At 41.8% G+C, this 17,517-nt stretch overlaps 1 protein-coding gene across 3 annotated transcripts in view; it reads left to right on the top strand.

Moving 5' to 3' along the window:
• Positions 1 to 15,735, top strand: part of nbeaa (neurobeachin a) — a gene marked incomplete at both ends in the record, with an annotated part of 101,510 nt that extends 85,775 nt beyond the window's left edge. Inside the window, 24 exons of one of the 3 annotated variants that reach the window (XM_083987225.1) lie at positions 176 to 240; positions 677 to 785; positions 1,361 to 1,527; positions 3,165 to 3,289; positions 3,370 to 3,519; positions 3,615 to 3,647; positions 4,687 to 4,823; positions 4,961 to 5,078; positions 5,736 to 5,838; positions 5,945 to 6,060; positions 7,153 to 7,265; positions 7,483 to 7,623; positions 8,221 to 8,340; positions 8,930 to 9,082; positions 9,211 to 9,375; positions 9,647 to 9,736; positions 10,985 to 11,177; positions 12,636 to 12,707; positions 13,322 to 13,477; positions 13,626 to 13,796; positions 13,886 to 13,987; positions 14,257 to 14,453; positions 15,200 to 15,351; positions 15,645 to 15,735. In XM_083987225.1, coding sequence (XP_083843351.1) covers positions 176 to 240; positions 677 to 785; positions 1,361 to 1,527; positions 3,165 to 3,289; positions 3,370 to 3,519; positions 3,615 to 3,647; positions 4,687 to 4,823; positions 4,961 to 5,078; positions 5,736 to 5,838; positions 5,945 to 6,060; positions 7,153 to 7,265; positions 7,483 to 7,623; positions 8,221 to 8,340; positions 8,930 to 9,082; positions 9,211 to 9,375; positions 9,647 to 9,736; positions 10,985 to 11,177; positions 12,636 to 12,707; positions 13,322 to 13,477; positions 13,626 to 13,796; positions 13,886 to 13,987; positions 14,257 to 14,453; positions 15,200 to 15,351; positions 15,645 to 15,735 — 3,039 coding nt within the window. Of the gene's footprint in view, positions 1 to 175; positions 241 to 676; positions 786 to 1,360; positions 1,528 to 3,164; positions 3,290 to 3,369; positions 3,520 to 3,614; positions 3,648 to 4,686; positions 4,830 to 4,960; positions 5,079 to 5,735; positions 5,839 to 5,944; positions 6,061 to 7,152; positions 7,266 to 7,482; positions 7,624 to 8,220; positions 8,341 to 8,929; positions 9,083 to 9,210; positions 9,376 to 9,646; positions 9,737 to 10,984; positions 11,178 to 12,635; positions 12,708 to 13,321; positions 13,478 to 13,625; positions 13,797 to 13,885; positions 13,988 to 14,256; positions 14,454 to 15,199; positions 15,352 to 15,644 lie in introns of all 3 variants that reach the window. The other 2 variants (XM_083987227.1, XM_083987226.1) reach the window with 2 other exon arrangements.
• Positions 15,736 to 17,517: the final 1,782 nt, after the last annotated feature.

Raw genomic sequence — 17,517 nt, 5'->3', positions numbered from 1 at the left:
ACACTATGCCAACAATGCTGCAAATTAGTTGGATTTATAGGTTGTTTTTTTATTTTAAACAGTCTTGAAATGTCTAAAATGACATTTTCAGTGATATTAATAATCCAAATCCCCCCCCCCCCCTCCTTGTCCTTGCTGCCTGCCATATTAACCCTGATGTGTCCTCTACCCTTAGGAGTGGCAAAACTCCATTCAGAAGAATGCAGGACTGGCCTTCATTGAGCTCATCAATGAGGGAAGGTAATCCATCACACTGACTGATTATCACCCTCACGTAATTCTCTGTGATTCACACATTAACACCAGTACTGTTATCAGTGCTTCACAACTAATGGGTATGATACAGCCCTAATGAGAACCTTGCTAGGATAAGTGCACAGTGCCATGTGTGTTCAGCAGTCAAATCATTAGAGTGCAATTAAGTTTACTGCGCACTTGTGCTGCTCTATTTTCAGAGCCTGTAATCTTGGGTATTTCTTTTTTTGTCTCAAGTGTTTATTGGAGCACTGCTGCAAAACTTAAAAAGATAAATACACATCAAAAGAAAATAAGAAAACAGATATCAAGTCCTATAGATGCAATTTAGAAAAATGTGATATTCTGAAAACTTGCCTCCTGTGTGGAATTTGAATTTTGTTGCTGATGCCTGTAATCTCTCTCGCTCCATCATCACCAGACTCCTGTGCCACGCCATGAAGGATCACATTGTGCGTGTGGCCAACGAAGCAGAGTTCATCCTGAACAGACAGAGGGCAGAGGATGTGCACAAACACGCTGAATTTGAGGTAAAAAAAATGACATCAAACAGAGACCCTTTGATAAAAAGTTTTTTTGCCGAACCTTCTGTGTATGTGTATCTAATAAAAGAAACACAAATAACAACCCTCCGATATGTTTGTACTTATTTACAGAGGGTTAATTATGAATCATTTTTGGTTAGCTTATTAATATTTTAAATTAAAAGTTAAGTATGAATCTAGAGTTGATTCAACCAGTGCTGCAAATGCAGATATATTATATTTGAGAGTGAACTTGATAACAATTATGAGCTTATATTTACATTTTTTTATATACATAGCATAAATACATAATGAATTAATTTGTGGTCGACAAACAATTTAACACTGACACAGTTTCTTAATAACTTCAAACAAGTGTTACTTCCGCTATTTCTTCTTATTCATCAGCTGACATAAATGTAACACTAATAAATCTCTGATGAACTCATTTGGGTTGATTCATTGGTTTAGCTCTAGTCACCAAAAACTCAACAGACAGACTTGCCGCGCTGCAGCTCCTAAGCTCTGACAGTAATGTTCTTTGGTTTTGAGTCTGTCCCCCTGAATCTCTCTCTTCCCAGTCTAACTGTGCGCAGTACGCGGCCGACCGGAGAGAGGAGGAGAAAATGTGCGATCATCTCATCAGCGCCGCTAAGCACAGAGATCATGTGACGGCTAACCAGCTGAAACAGAAGATCCTCAACATCCTGACCAATAAGCACGGAGCATGGGGGACGATGTCACAGAGGTGAGAGGAGCTGCATATCACATTATATTCCTGGACATTTTTAGATCACCTTTACACAGCATGTCATTTAACAGGAGACAGCAGATAAGTGCTTCTTTCATTTAATGAGAAAATTAAATGATTATTAAGTCGGCACCATCCGTCATACATGGTCTGTATCACTGCAACATATCACCACTGTATATTGTTGCTGTGTAAATACAGTGAAAGTAGCACAGCACATATTAACAAAGCAAGTGGGGTGACATCAGCTTCAGATCACACACAAACACACACACACACACCAAACACATTTATAAAAGATATTATGGTCCGTGAGTCATGAAACAATCTTGTTGATCTCATTTTATTGGACGTCAGCTACAGCACACACACGGACAGCTGCCTGGCAGCTGAGTGAGACTGATCTGCTTATTTAACACACTCACATACACTCCCATTACCTCAGTGATTGCTTGTTATGCAGATCTGCCTCCAGGCTGGCAGCCAGTCCAAGGACATGTGATTTAATTTGAGAACATGTGACATGCACCATCTGACTCCTGTCTCCTACATGTCACTGTGGATGAAGTAAATTGTATACCACAACATTCAGGCTGTTGATAAGGACCTCCTGTCCTCACATAAAAAAAAATAAATAAAAAAAAACGAATCAAAGTGAATTTGCATCTGAATTTTTTTTACATTCCTTCACATTAGGCAAAACCTCAATCACATTTATGATGAAAGCTCATTTTTCATCTGTGTCACCATATGGTATATAAGTCCATTTTATGTCGTCCCTCTCACTTCGAAGCTAGTTATTGTTTTTGGTAACACTTTACTTGACGCCTATCTCTATAACGCATTTTAACCGTACTTATAATGAGTTATAACGCAGTTATAGCACTGTATAACTATAGTTATAAACACTCATTGATCATAATGTTTTATAACAATAACCATAACACACTATAAAGCATTTTATCATGAAATATAAGGTCAGGTATTATAATATAATTGTTAGTAACTCACAGACAATGCCCACATCGATAATAGATTATAAATATAGTTATGATGTGTTATGATTGGTTTATAAAAATGTATAGGCTAACTATCATTATAAACACTCATAAATGACCATAAGGCTTTATAACAATAAGCATAACACATCATATAATATAGTAATACTTGATCTTATATGACCATTATAAAATGCTCTATGATGTGTTATGCTTATTATTATAAAGACTTATGGTAATTTATGAGTGTTTATAATGATAGTTATACACGTCTATAAGCCAATTATAGCACATTATAACTATATTTATAATGCATTATCAATGTGGGCATTGTCAGCAAAGTTACTAACAATTATAAGGTATTATAATACCTGACCTTATAAGTCATGATAAAATGCTTTATAGTGTGTTATGATTATTGTTATAAAGAATTATGATCATCAAGTCATTGTAAGTATAGTTATAATGCGTTATAGAGATAGGTGTCAAGTAAAGTGTTACCTTTTTTTTCCCCAGATGTGTTACGTTTTATTGAAACGGATCTACGAGCTACGTTTACTTTCCCAAACTACACACACCATATTTACTCCCGCTGCGATGACTCATCTTTGCTCCTCCCCCTTTTCACGTCTTTAGCCAATTACACGACTTCTGGCGTCTAGACTACTGGGAGGACGATCTGAGGAGGAGACGGAGATTTGTGCGAAACGCCTTCGGATCCACCCACGCCGACGTGTCACTCAAAGCTCTGGAGGAATATGGTGCGTAGTAACGAGTATCAATTGTTGTACTTGCTTTTTGCGTACACACAACATTTACACGCGTGCTTGAAAACACACAGGCACAGAGGAGGAGGAGGAGGGGCTTAAGTCCAAAAAGACCTTCCGCAGCCAGTCGGTGGTCACCCAGAACCCAGAGGCGGAGCTCATGCTGGAGGGAGACGACGACGCTGTCAGCCTGCTGCAGGAAAAAGAGATCGATAACCTCGCAGGTAAGATCACACACAGTTACGGGAGCATACACACACAGACAGAGATGCTCCGGTGCAACTAAACAGTGCAAACTGTCTATGACTCTTGTTTTTAGTTCGTTTTCGTCCACGACTTTTTACCTCCAAAGGCAAGTTGGACACTTGAAAGTTCTGCAGCTCTTCTAACCATCTGATGAAAAAAGTGTAATTTACTAAAAACTGATGCTGATACGAATCAGACCAAAGGGCCAATTTAAAGGGATAATTCAACATTCTGGCAAATTGGCCCATTGCCATAATCCCTATAGTCATAGCAGTAGGTTTGTTACCTTTAATTGTCGGTGCAAGCTATTTTTAAAATGGCGGAGCAGAGCCGCAAGCTGCTCAGAGCTACGCTACAGAGGCAAATGGGATTTCCTGGTTTCCCTCATCAAACTCATCAAATACACCAATAGATACACAGTCCAACAACTCAAAAATGCTCTCATGGACAAGTTGTGATCTGCACATTCACCACGCTATGAGATAATAACGGAACATTACGAGACAGAGTTGTTTTAGAGGTAAATGCAGAGACTGCTTGCTGAAAAACTGCCCCCGACCGGAACTCGCATCAGCGGTTTTGCATGAATTTACCTCGAAAACAACTCTGTCTGGTAAAGTTCCATTATTATCTCATAGCGTGGTGAATGTGCAGGTCACAACTTGTCCACCAGAGCGTTTTGGAGTTGTTGGATTGTGTATTTGATGAGTTTGATGAGGGAAACCAAGAAATACCATGAGCCTCCGTAGCGTAGCTCTGAGCAGCTCGCGGCTCTGCTCCGCCGTTCTAAAAACAGCTTGCACTGACAATCAAAGGTAACGAACCTACTCCTAAACCTATAGGGATTATGGCAATGGGCCATTTTGCCACAATGTTGAACTATCCCTTTAATCCAGTGGTTCCTCTCTCTGACTTACACACATGATCGGGTTGTTTACAACAGTAGGAAGGTAGAAGAAGCAAATAAATGATTGATCTTCACTAACACAAAATGTGTCTAATTACAGAATGTGTGCCATTTAATCATGTGTTGTGTGATGATTGCTCATTACTGTTGTGTATAATGAGCCTGTCGATGCAATTAATACTTGGCTCCCCCTGACTACATAAAGAGGTAATAACACTGCCCCCCCTCCCCGCTCCAGGCCCAGTGGTTCTGAGTACCCCAGCTCAGTTGGTGGCTCCAGTAGTGGTGGCTCGAGGCACTCTGTCCATCACCACCACTGAGATCTACTTTGAGGTGGATGAGGACGATGCTGCGTTCAAGAAGATTGATGCTAAAGTGAGGGCAAGTTGTCTTTCTCTGTTATTTTTCAATATTTTTCAGTCCAGATAGTTGTTTAACCTATTGAATCAATTATTTATATAAATAGATCTTTATTTATGTTAAATGTTTCACTGGATGTGCATTTCGAACAGGTTCTGGCCTACTCAGAGGGCCTGCACGGCAAATGGATGTTCAGTGAGATCCGAGCGGTGTTTTCCAGACGCTACCTGCTGCAGAACACCGGACTAGAGGTCTTCATGGCCAACAGAAGTGAGTCTGCACGTGTCTCATTGCTTACATTAACATACTCACATCTATTGATTTCTCACCAACAGGGATTTAGCAAGTGAGGCATAAATCCAAGCCGCAGATAGCTTTCATTGATTATTTACCACCATCATGACAAGCTAATTAAACCTGTACATTTTTTATTGCATAGAAAGTTATCAAGATACAAAGAGTGTCTTTAAGCAGAGTGTTTGCTTTGTGTCATTGTTAATTACAGAGTTTCTAAGTAAATATTGTTTTGGTACAAGATGAAAAAAAAGGAACAGACTTCATCGTGTAATGAACCAAGACCAGAAGACATCAATTTAATTACAACCAGGCTCAGTTATAGTTGCAGTTGGTTCCACTCACTGAACTTCTCAAGTTTGTGCACAATTAGAAATAGATATATGTAATGTTTTTTTTTTTAATGTTTAAAGTAAGACTGTATCAAGCTGAACATTTAATTAAACTATATAAATAAGTTTTGCATTAGCAGTTGTTTACTTCGCTGTTAAAGTGCAACCATTATCTGTACCGTTCAATAAAAGCCCCAGTATAAGATTCTAATTATATTGCTTGGCACCAGTTGCACATTACTTGTCACAAACTCTCTGTTTTCATCACGTTGACTACATGTTGCCTCTTCCATCTCTGCAGCGTCTGTGATGTTTAACTTCCCCGACCAGGCCACAGTGAAGCGGGTGGTTTACAGCCTCCCACGGGTCGGGGTAGGAACGAGTTACGGTCTCCCACAGGCCAGGTAGGTGCCAGGTGGAGTCAGCAGGTCCACCGCTGCTCAGTGATTGTAGGTAGTCTGGTTTGATTAAAAAGGGAAATTAATTTCAGTGTGTGTGTGTGTGTTGCAGGCGGATTTCCTTGGCCACCCCTCGTCAGCTCTTCAAGTCGTCCAACATGACGCAGCGCTGGCAGAGGAGAGAGATCTCCAACTTTGAGTACCTCATGTTCCTCAACACTATTGCAGGTGAGGTTCACTCTCATTCTGCAAAGTCTGTTTTTTCTGAATCAGTGTTTAAATAATATATAAACCAGTCAGTAGTCTAGCACACATAACCTTTCTGGTCTGTTTCCCCCTATTCTCAGAGCAAACATTTAAATTATTTGAAAGAAAACATCCTCATTTTCTCACTGAACGATTTTGGAGATCGATTTTGAAAACACAACCTTATTTTGTGGCTCTGACACTTCCTGTTGGGCCGCGCTGTTTAAAATAACTGCACAGGCTGACACTGCACACTCATCTTGTTTGTATTCCCCCCGATGCACATCATTAAAGAAACCAATTCACAGTGATATATTCTTTTGAAAGGACCAGATGAAGAACCTGAAAGATTTAAAAAGATGAACCTTTTATCAGCTACCAGCAGTGTGGCCTGTAAATACATATAAATACAAAAATTACCTAAATAAATTCAGCTTCAATGACGATAGATAATGTGCAAGCAATATACTGTAATATAAAAAGCAATGAATTAAAAAATAATTACTACAGCCATATATTTAAATACTGGAGTATATCAATTTATTTCTGTCAGACTGAATATTACAATATACAATTAGAGTTTCTAAGTCACAGCTATATGAATGCCACGCAGTGAGAATTAGTATAAAAGCCTTTGCATATGCTGGCATGCAGCAGTTTGTCGGCAGCTTGTGCTTTTATTCCTCCCTCTGTCGGATCGTCTTTTATCTCACCAACATACGACCTTGTTTGTCTTAATTGGCACTTAATCTGTGCTCAGAAGTTAGCCTCACTGATTTAATGTTTGAGCCCAAGCCTGAATTGTTAGGTGCAGAAGCTTTTGAAGGCTGATAATTAGCAGCAATGATGCTATCAATCACTTTTTTTTTTTACAGTGTGGATGCCATACTGTAGCTGCTATTCATCAGATAATGTCAAACTCAGAGTGATTAAAGGAAACATGCAAACAAGACTAACGCAGCAGGGCGTCACAGTGTGGGACTGTCTCCTGACACAACTAAAATGGAATGATGTCGTGATTTTGTTTCCACTCAGTCTTTTATTTCCTCTCCCATTTGTCTTCTGTCCCTTCAGGGAGGACCTATAATGACCTGAACCAGTACCCTATCTTCCCCTGGGTCTTGACCAACTATGACTCAGAGGAGCTCGATCTCACTCTGCCTGGAAACTTCAGAGACCTCTCCAAGGTGAGAGCACTCAGACACACTTACCGCACCTCTGCTCCAATGAATTCTTAATGTGCTGCTAATACTATGAAGTCAGAAATGGTCAAACATCAAGATTCAGCAGAAAAATGTATCCACTCTCCCCACCGAGGATCAAAACAAGCAGGAGCTCGTTCATTTGATTTTCCAAGACTTCCCCATTAACTTAAATGGATTATCTCTCTCTGGTTTCTTCCAGCCAATCGGTGCTCTGAATCCCAAGCGAGCGGCGTTTTACGCAGAGCGCTACGAGACGTGGGACGACGACAGCACGCCTCCTCACCACTACACAACCCTCTACTCCACTGCTCATTCAACACTGATGTGGATGCTCAGAATAGTGAGTACTGTACCTACCTGAGACACTTAAAAACTGAAGATACGCCGGACACGCAACCTTTTTTTTTGTCATTCAAATTTTTATTTGTTTTAACATATCTTTACAAACATTTCAAATGTCACAGATATGGCATAAACAAATTAATAGTCTTTAAGAAAGCCTGTGCATATTCTCATTTGTCCAGGTCATAGTATCTCAAAGGAGGTTAAATCGAAAGCAACTGGACTTAGTTATTTGTCTAGGAAGACGTTTCACCTCTCATCCAAGAGGCTTCATCAGTTCATGTACGCAACTGACCAGGCTGGGACTGGTCCAACTAACTGGTGTGGAGACCCAGTATTTTAAGAAAGTAAAAAGGAGAAACAGATAGATAGGACGAAGAAAAAAAAATCTGAAAAAATAAAATATAACATTGATAAAAATTAAAATAAAATACTCATCTTACAACTTAAAGGCAACCCCCACCCCTGGCACCCCTCATGCTTCATAAACATTCAAAACATACATAAATACAGTACAATTACATTCAACATACCTATCCTTCCCACCATGACACCCGATTTTTAATAATGAGTCTATCCTCCCTTGTGCCTGTAGGAGCCGTTCACCACGTTTTTCCTCAACGCCAATGACAGCAAGTTTGACCATCCAGAGAGAGCCTTCTCTGGCATCGGCCGCTCATGGAGGAACTGCCAGAGGGACACGGCCGATGTCAAGGTAACTGTTCCTGAAGGGTTGAAAGAACAACATACTGAGGAGACGGGTTCGGATTGTTGGAAAACTATCAAATCAGCCTGTGAAGACGTGAACACACCAACACAATAAGCACTGAGAGTTGTGTGATTTTCAGCTAAATAGGTTTCAATGATGCTTTAAACGTATGAGAAGTGTCAGTAACGTTGTCTGAAGCCCTTGACCTCAACACCTGTCAGAATTCTGCACAATACAAAGACACACATTCATTTTACTACAGTCATGCGATTCTAAACAGAATAATTTTGCTTCAAATAACAAAAAAATGTTTGTTTTCTATTTTCTACAATGCATATGGACTTTGAATGTCCATAGATTTTTTGGTAACACGTTATAACGCGTTATAAATGAAGAATTCAGTATTTATTAATGCTTAACTAATGCTTAAAAGTGTGTACTTGAACTGAAAGTATTGTAGTTGTTTGGAAGATGAAAACAACTTGTGTCTGTCAGCTTTGAAAAACTAATAATCATGATTGATTTCTTGAATGTCAGATGTAGTACTGTACCGGTAATCATTTTGTGGTACTGTATTGTCTGCTGTGTCTGTCAGGAGCTGATCCCAGAGTTCTACTACTTGCCTGAGATGTTCGTCAACAGTAACGAGTACGAGCTCGGGGCGCGCGAGGACGGAATCCCTGTGTGCGACGTGGAGCTTCCTGCCTGGGCCAAGAAACCTGAAGACTTTGTCCGCATTAACAGGATGGTGAGAGACACAGATTTACTAGAATATAAACATCTAAAAGAAGAAGTTTTTTGCCTCTATCTTTAAATCTAGCGACACTGAACATGTTCTTGACCTCTTCTCTGCCTCTTGTCTGTACACGCGACCAGGCGCTGGAGAGCGAGTTTGTGTCGTGCCAGCTCCACCAGTGGATCGATCTAATATTTGGCTACAAGCAGCGAGGACCAGAGGCGGTCCGAGCCCTCAACGTGTTCAACTTCTTGTCCTATGAGGGAGCCATCAACCTCGACAACGTAGACGCCACACAGCGCGAGGTCGGTTTCCACAACATCACTCTTGTTTGAGTCAGAAATTGATCTTTACAGCGCAGTCGCTCTCATGATGCGTCCGCAAGATTCTTCTCTATGCAACATCAGATTGATGAAATGTTTGCAGAGTTAAATAGTTAGTAGATATTATAGATTAGATAATGACGCTCACACAAATAACTTTCAGGGGAAGTACAGTATATAAAAATGAAGGGGATTTTATTCTGCCACCTTTCTCTTCCTTCACCATGTTAACGTCATCTCCTTCTCTTTGCAGGTCATGGAGTTGCAGATCCAGCTCTGTGGTCAGATCCCGTCCCAGCTGCTGATAGAGCCACACCCACCTCGCTCCTCCGCCATGCACCTGGTGAGTAAAAAACCTCACCCAAGCGAATGTAACTCTGTTTAAAGTTTCCATCCCAGGCGGCTGGACTGAAGATTTTTTTTCAAATTGCACAACTGATAAGCACCCACCCCCTCCGTCCAATCAGGAATCACCAAAACCGTAAAACAGACCGTTGCTAGGGACGCCGCTCCGATCGGAGTAGCACAGAGCAGAAGAACTATGCAGGATATTTACCTTATGTTTCATTTTTACCGTCATTAAACGGCTTCGGACTAATTGTGATGTTAGATAAAAGACTTGTAGCTTGTTCCAGGGAGAGTGGAGGCTCTCTGCCTCCCACACCGCTGCTGGAAACCAAACCTGCGATCAGAGCCTAGGACCCGGTGTCACAGCTCTCGTCTCTTTGGCACCGTGAGTCTGCGACACAAACGTGTCCCGTAAACGTAGATGGCGGTTGCATGATTTGGTGACAGACCAACCAAAGTTGTTTGAGACTAATTTGATTGGTCGGACACATTTTGGCCCCTGCTCCTTACACAGATGACCAAATTTGGTCATTGATATGTCAAATCACTTATGGTATCTATTACTGTCTATTACTTACCTACTAGATATACTCAGGTTTTTATAATTTTGCCAAAATTTTGCCAAAAATGAGCCGCCTGGGATGGTACCTTAAAAGGCAAATGCACATGAGTTAACTTTAAGAGAAGGAAAAGAGGTTTCCCAAGCGTTTTACATGTTATTTACAGGTTTAAAGGTTTGTATGAGCAGAACTGAAGCTTTCATTCCAGCCCTTTACACAGTTAATAATCTGGTGCCAATAGGAATGGTTTTTGAAATGACATTACATACAAGTGTATGTAATGGTGTTTTGTTTTTTTTAATCCTGCCTTGGTGTTAGCCTCTCTGTCTCCCCTGCTCCCCTCAGCAGCACGAGGCCTCAGTGTCTCCACATCAGAGCCATCTCTGTCCCAACCCAAACCTGTCAGTCCTGAACCCAGACCAACCAGTGCCTCCATCTCCTCTCCTCAGCCTAGAGCCCGCCCCCCTCAGTGTGTGTACCTGCTCTGACCCTGTGCTCCCACTAATATACCTTTTCCCTCCCCCCCCTCTGTCCCATCTGTTCTGTCTCTCCCTCTTCCTCCATCTCCATCCCCCTCCTCCCTCCCTCCTCCTCCTCCTCCTCTCCTCTCCTCCTGACCTTCCCCCCCTCGCTCTGTCCTTCTCTCTTCCTCTCCCTCTCTCTTTCTCTGTCTGTCTCACCAGTGTTTCCTTCCCCAGAGCCCTCTGATGTTTAAGGATCAGATGCAGCAGGACGTCATCATGGTGCTCAAGTTCCCGTCCAACTCCCCCGTCACGCACGTGGCAGCCAACACGCTGCCTCACCTCAGCATACCGGCCGCCGTCACCGTCACATGTAGCCGGCTGTTTGCAGTCAACCGCTGGCACAACACAGTCGGTGAGTGCTGGTTTGAATCGTGTTTTCAGCTGGAGGCTTGTCTGCGGGTTTCTATGGCAACACAAATCACAGGACACCACATCTACTGCCATGTTGTCGTGATAATCAAATCGATGTCAGCGTGGAACTAAAATCTTTAATGAGACACATTTTAGAGTGCTGTCATTTTCATTTTGCCCTGAGTGGAAAATGACTCTGAATGCATCATTACAAACCACATGAGCGCGTCCACTCCACTTATTGGTCAGATCCACGGCTGGAGCCGGACAGCGACCACAGGACGAAGGTCACAGGAACCATCTGAGCTGCTGGTGGGTCGGATCAAGTTCAGAACTCAGAAACTAACCCCTCCAGAGTTTTTTTAATGACTGGACTCACACCACCTCTTCAACTGTTTTCACACCTTATTTAACATATTGTACCAAGGGTTCCAGCGTCCACACCCCCCTGTTTAAACTGAACATGTGTTGTTTTAAGGCGTGATTAACCTCATTAATTGAAGTGAACCAGGGTTCAGTTTAAAACAGGTGTGAAAACTCGCTTAAAGTGAAGAATGGTGCATGTCTTTAGATAACCTTGACAAATAAACTGCTTTGTTACTTTACACACACAGTCGTTTCATTCTGGAGATATTGTGATTGTAGATTTTAAGCACTTTTCTAAAACATTTTTACAGCAGTCGTTTGATAATAAACTGAGATTCAAACTCAAGTCAAAAAGCAAAAACAGGTTCCACTTCTCTTGATTGTTTCTGCTCCTCAAATGTGAAGATTAGCTGATTTTGTCTTTTTATCTTTATCTTTTGTAAATGGAATAAAGTTTAGTGTTTGTTTTTTAGGTGATGTATCAGAAGTATAAAGAGATGACTTTGCAAGCCTTATGGAAATTAAATGCAAATACACTCCGTCAGATGTTGGTTCATTTCTGTGATCATTACTACTGTATATCCAGAGTTTTTTGGTTTTGTTGTATTTGGTTATAGTAGTTGTTAACACAGCCTGTATGTTGGAATTGTTTTTAATTTAAGGCATAATTAACCTCATTAACTGCATCATTAGCACAGCAGGCGAGGTGTAATTACATGTAGTAAAGTAATTACAAACTGTCATGAAGCAGTTCAAGTGAGTTTTGTTGTTGATTGCTTATTTTTAGCTGACCTGACAGCCTGGCTGCTGTTTCTGTTGTGTGTGAGTCATCAAGGCAAACTGGCGTCCTGGAGACACCTACTGTACAGAAAAGTAACACAGAGGTGCTTCTGAGGAGACTGTTTGTGTCTGTGGACAGATTTTTATCACAGATACAGTCATGAGGTTTGCAGTTGAGATGGAAATGAAGCTTTGAACACAGGGGCGGTCTGAAGTTTAACACGAGTCTGTATCAGAGCGGTCAGAGGATGTGGTTAAGCTGATTTATAATGTGCATATGTATGACTGTAATGTTTGATCCTCCACCATCCAGGCCTCCGTGGAGCTCCGGGTTACTCCTTAGAACAGGCTCATCATCTTCCCATCGAGATGGACCCTCTCATAGGTCAGTGCACCACATTCTGCACAGTAGATTTCTGAAAACTCCTCCATTTATTCATATTTTCATCTCTAACTTCTGTTGATAGTAATAGATGGGGTAGGCAGGATTTGTTTTGAAGACAAGCCTACAGCTCCCGGTATCTTTGACCATTTAAATTTATTCCCTGTCTGTCTGAGGGTTTCTGATTGGTTGAAGGGCTGGCCCTACTCGTGGCTTTAACAAATCGGGAGGACAGAGTGGCACCAATCAGTAACCCCCTCAGACCAAAATAGACTTAATTGTTTAAAGGTACTGGGAGCTGTAGGCTTTTCAGGCTGCTGCATACAGAGATATAGAGAAACACTGTGAACACCCCAAACACACAGACCTTTCCTTACTGACAGCTGAATGAGAAAACACAATTTTCTTTGATAAAAAAGAGTTAATATTTTGTTTTTCAAACAAATCCTGCCTACCCCAGCTTTAAGCTACAGTCCTATGTTTCATTAAGAACATAGTTTTGTAGAAACAGCTGAGTGGATGACCTCTCCTCAGAGGTCGGAGCAGACTTCATTACATTATCTTGTTGGTGGTGTGACCTCATTAACCTGCAGCCTCACTGTTCGCCCCCCCCGTAGCAAACAACTCAGGCGTGAACAAGCGTCAGATCACTGACCTGGTGGACCAGAGCATCCAGATCAACACACACTGTTTTGTGGTTACTGCCGACAACCGCTACATCCTGGTCTGCGGCTTCTGGGACAAGAGCTTCCGCGTTTACTCCACTGAAACTGGTAGGTTTTGAATTATTTATTTAAAGACATTTTTTTCACTTTATTTAAACACGTAGCACACTAACCTGCTTGTTTAACCTACTAGTATGAGTAAAGAGCACAGAGTCTGAGCTGTCTTCCCCGTTCCTTCCTTCCTTCCTCTCCACAGGGAAGCTGACCCAGATAGTCTTTGGCCACTGGGATGTTGTGACGTGTCTGGCCAGGTCAGAGTCCTACATCGGAGGAGACTGCTACATCGTGTCAGGCTCCAGAGACGCCACTCTTCTTCTGTGGTACTGGAGCGGACGACACCACATTATAGGGGACAACCCTAACAACAGTGAGTGGCGACACTGACTCAGCAGGAGCAGGAGGTGTCATGATGTTTGTGTCGCTGTGTCTCTCAACTGAGTTCTCTTCCTCCTCCAGGCGACTATCCTGCTCCCAGGGCAGTACTGACAGGACACGACCACGAGGTGGTGTGTGTGTCCGTCTGTGCAGAGCTGGGGTTGGTCATCAGTGGAGCTAAAGGTTTGTGTATGCTGTGCCAAACATATATTTTAATTTTACAGTTTTTTTTACACAGTGAAATTTGAATATCAGTAAAAATATAGAAAATATTTAACCCTTCCTTGGAGATTTCCATAGAAATGTTATTATCTCATTCATTTTAAGTGTTTTTGTTTTCTGCATTATTTCTAAATACAAATACACTATTGATCTCACAATATTTCGTCGAACCTTACAATCACCGAAGCAGCATCTACTGTACAATAACTTGTTTTGGTTTTGCTCCTCAGAGGGCCCGTGTCTGGTCCACACGATTACAGGGGATCTGCTCAGGGCCCTGGAGGGGCCGGAGCTGTGCCAGCGGCCCCGTCTCATCTCGGTGTCCAGCGAGGGCCACTGCATCATCTACTACGAGAGAGGCCGCTTCTGCAACTTCAGCATAAATGGAAAACTGCTGGCACAAATGGAGGTCAACGATTCCACACGGGTAAGACTGTGGGAGTTGGTACTGGCGTTTCCATCCACCTGTTCTTATTCGCATTTTCAGAAATTGCGAATAAATACTTGGATGGAAACGCCAAAAAGTCAAAAAGTTTTTACGCTTTGGGGGGGTGGATTTGTCAGCGTATCGTTAAAAGGAAATAAACGCGACCGATGCCATTCACATCGCAGTATACAGTATACAAGTTTCCCAGAATGCAGCTGCATATACAGCTGTAAAACAGGCGAAAAGCTGTTTTATTTCCCACTGTAGTGCTGTTGTTATTATCTCACATTATTAAGTTTTAATATTGTTTCATGCAAGAAATTATCTGTTTAGATCCCCAGTGTGCGGTTAGTTTATCCAAATGACGCCTGTTTAGAAGTTTGCTACAATGTTTTTTGGAGAAGTGAAGCTCCACCTTTGTGAGCAGTGACTGGTCGTCACAGAGGCAGCAGCCTCGTCTCCTGAGGTGCTCGGCCGGTGAACCTGCGTCATCAAAAACAATCGCTAATGAACTTACCCGCAGGTCTTCTCCCAATGATCACAAAACAGTAACGAATGGAAACAGGCATAAATTTGCATTTTCTTTTTGCGCATTTTCACAAAATTTGCTAAAAAAAATTTGATACATTTGGATGGAAACCTGATCTTACTTTATGTTTTTGTATTTATACTTTCCTTCTTTACTCAAACTCATATACCCTACTGTCTCTGGTAACCTCTCTGTCTCCTCGTGTTCCTCTCTCCAGGCGATCCTGTTGAGCAGCGACGGACAGAACCTGGTGACCGGAGGTGATAACGGAGTTGTGGAGGTGTGGCAGGCGTGCGACTTCAAACAGCTTTACATCTACCCAGGCTGTGACGCCGGCATCCGTGCCATGGACTTGTCGCACGACCAGAGGTAAAAACAGACAGGGCGCCGCTGTGACAGACAGAAGTAGATGCAGGCAGTGTGACCGTTGGTAAGAAGGCTGCCAAATTCAGGGCTGTGTCTTCTTAAGGACGACTGTTCTCAGGGGGTGGAAAGTGGGTCAGGGCCATGGGGACAGCAGAGAATACTAAACGATCAGACGTGTGGCAGTTATTTCACCCAAAACCTCACATGATTTCTCAGGCACAGGGAAGTGTTTTATGGAGAATGTGTGGCCTGTTTACAGATGTGACTCTGTGTGTGTGTGTGTGCTCTGCTCTCAGGACTCTGATCACTGGCATGGCGTCCGGCAGCATTGTGGCGTTCAACATAGACTTCAACCGCTGGCACTATGAACACCAGAACAGGTACTGAGGTGGACAGCTTGAGGAAGAGGAGGGTGGAGAGGAGAGAGAGGACCGGAGGGGAGAGGAGATGATCCATTCTGCTGTGTATCTGCAACGCGGGGGAAACCACAGGTACTGAGAGGAAGGGAAAAACAAGTACCGGACCTTAGGCTCTAATCCGACGAAGAAGTTGACTTGATGTGAGGATGCGGCAGCGCTGCTGGAAAATAACTTCCTCTGTGCACACGTGTTACGTACACGCACGTGTGCAACCACAGACACACAATACCCTGAAGATACACACCAAAACCTGCTAATAAAATAGACAGACTGCAGAATGGGGAGAAAAAGAGCAAGTCAAGCACCTTGTAGAGGTCGCTCATATCCGTACCACTCACAGGACTGGTGCAGTTGCTGTTGCTGGTATGCTTAATGCTTCACAGACAATGAACCTAAGTTTTATTTTCTCTTTTCTTTATCCTCCTTTAATTTTTTTTTCTCCATGCTTTTGGTTTGAGGGGAGTTACATCTGGGAATTATTTGGGTGGACTATGAATTAAGACTCCTTCAACTGATTAGATACGGTCAGAAATGAACCAGCCCCACCCACTACAATTCAAAACCGGTGCTATTGGCTTGATCTTAAATTCACCCTTGAAAAAATTGCCTGGGGATTTGAGTTTATTTTCTCTTATTTGATTTTATCAGGTTTTCTTTTATTTTCTAATCTTAATCATATTCTTTTTACCCACAGCAGGGTTAAAGTCGGATTTTTATGTAAATAAGACTCTGCCTCCTTCAGAGTCAACACTTGTTCTTTCACTACACAAACTGCGCTTATCACCTTTAATTTATTAATGACTTGCTGTATGTAAAATATTGTGTAATAATTATTATAATGTTGACAAGACTGATGGTAATAGCGGCAGTGTCAAGGATGGTTACGGGGTTTTTGCCAGAGATGGTGATGATGAAGAGGTCTTGCCAGTGCCACCACGGATGACAACCACAAGACTGACATGATTTCCTTTGTATATTTGGTGATTGTTTTGTCAAATATGTACATATAGTCTTGGTTCAGGCTTGGTGGGAGACTTAATCAGCTGAATAAGACTGAAACCGCAAAGGAAACCTTCACTTACCCACATTTGTTGATTATTTAAAAAAAGAGAATCAAATCAATGTAAAAGTTTGTTTTGTATTTGCACTTTGCACCAATCACATATCATTATTTATTAGCTTGGTTCTTTCTGGTCGGCTGCCATTTTGTTTCGGTCCATTTTCCCGACGGGATTATTTGTGCATTGATGTTTGTATTTAAAAAACGTTGAGCTCATGTGTGATTATTAAGTTTTACAACCTCACAGTTGTAAGCAATATCATGATTCTGTAGCTGATAGAGGTGGGAAGGAGGGCCGTGAGGGATGATGATGATGTTGATGATGATGATGATGATGATGATGATGAAAATGTGAGATGTACTGTATGTGTGAAGCCATCTTGATCAAATGCGCACATGCACATACTCTATCGACAGGTTCAACTTACGTATCCAAAAAAAGGTTAAATATTTTTGGATCTATGAAACCCTAAAAACTATTGTATTCATGTTTTATTGCAAAGATGTAAAATATGACATGTGTGAGTTGAAAAAAAAAATCATGATAAGAAAAATAAAATATGCAAAGAATTTGATGACTTGACTTTTCACTGGGCGCATATTTCCCCTTATTGACATGGAGGACGTCCTATTGACGCATGTACTGTATGTGACGCCAGTCTAAAAAGAGGCTTCTTTTCTATAATGATT

Source organism: Trachurus trachurus, assembly GCF_905171665.1.
Source record: "Trachurus trachurus genome assembly, chromosome: 14".
Lineage (NCBI taxonomy): Eukaryota > Metazoa > Chordata > Actinopteri > Carangiformes > Carangidae > Trachurus > Trachurus trachurus.
The sequence above is the reverse complement of the archived record's forward strand: the minus strand, read 5'-3'. Positions and strand labels throughout refer to the sequence as shown.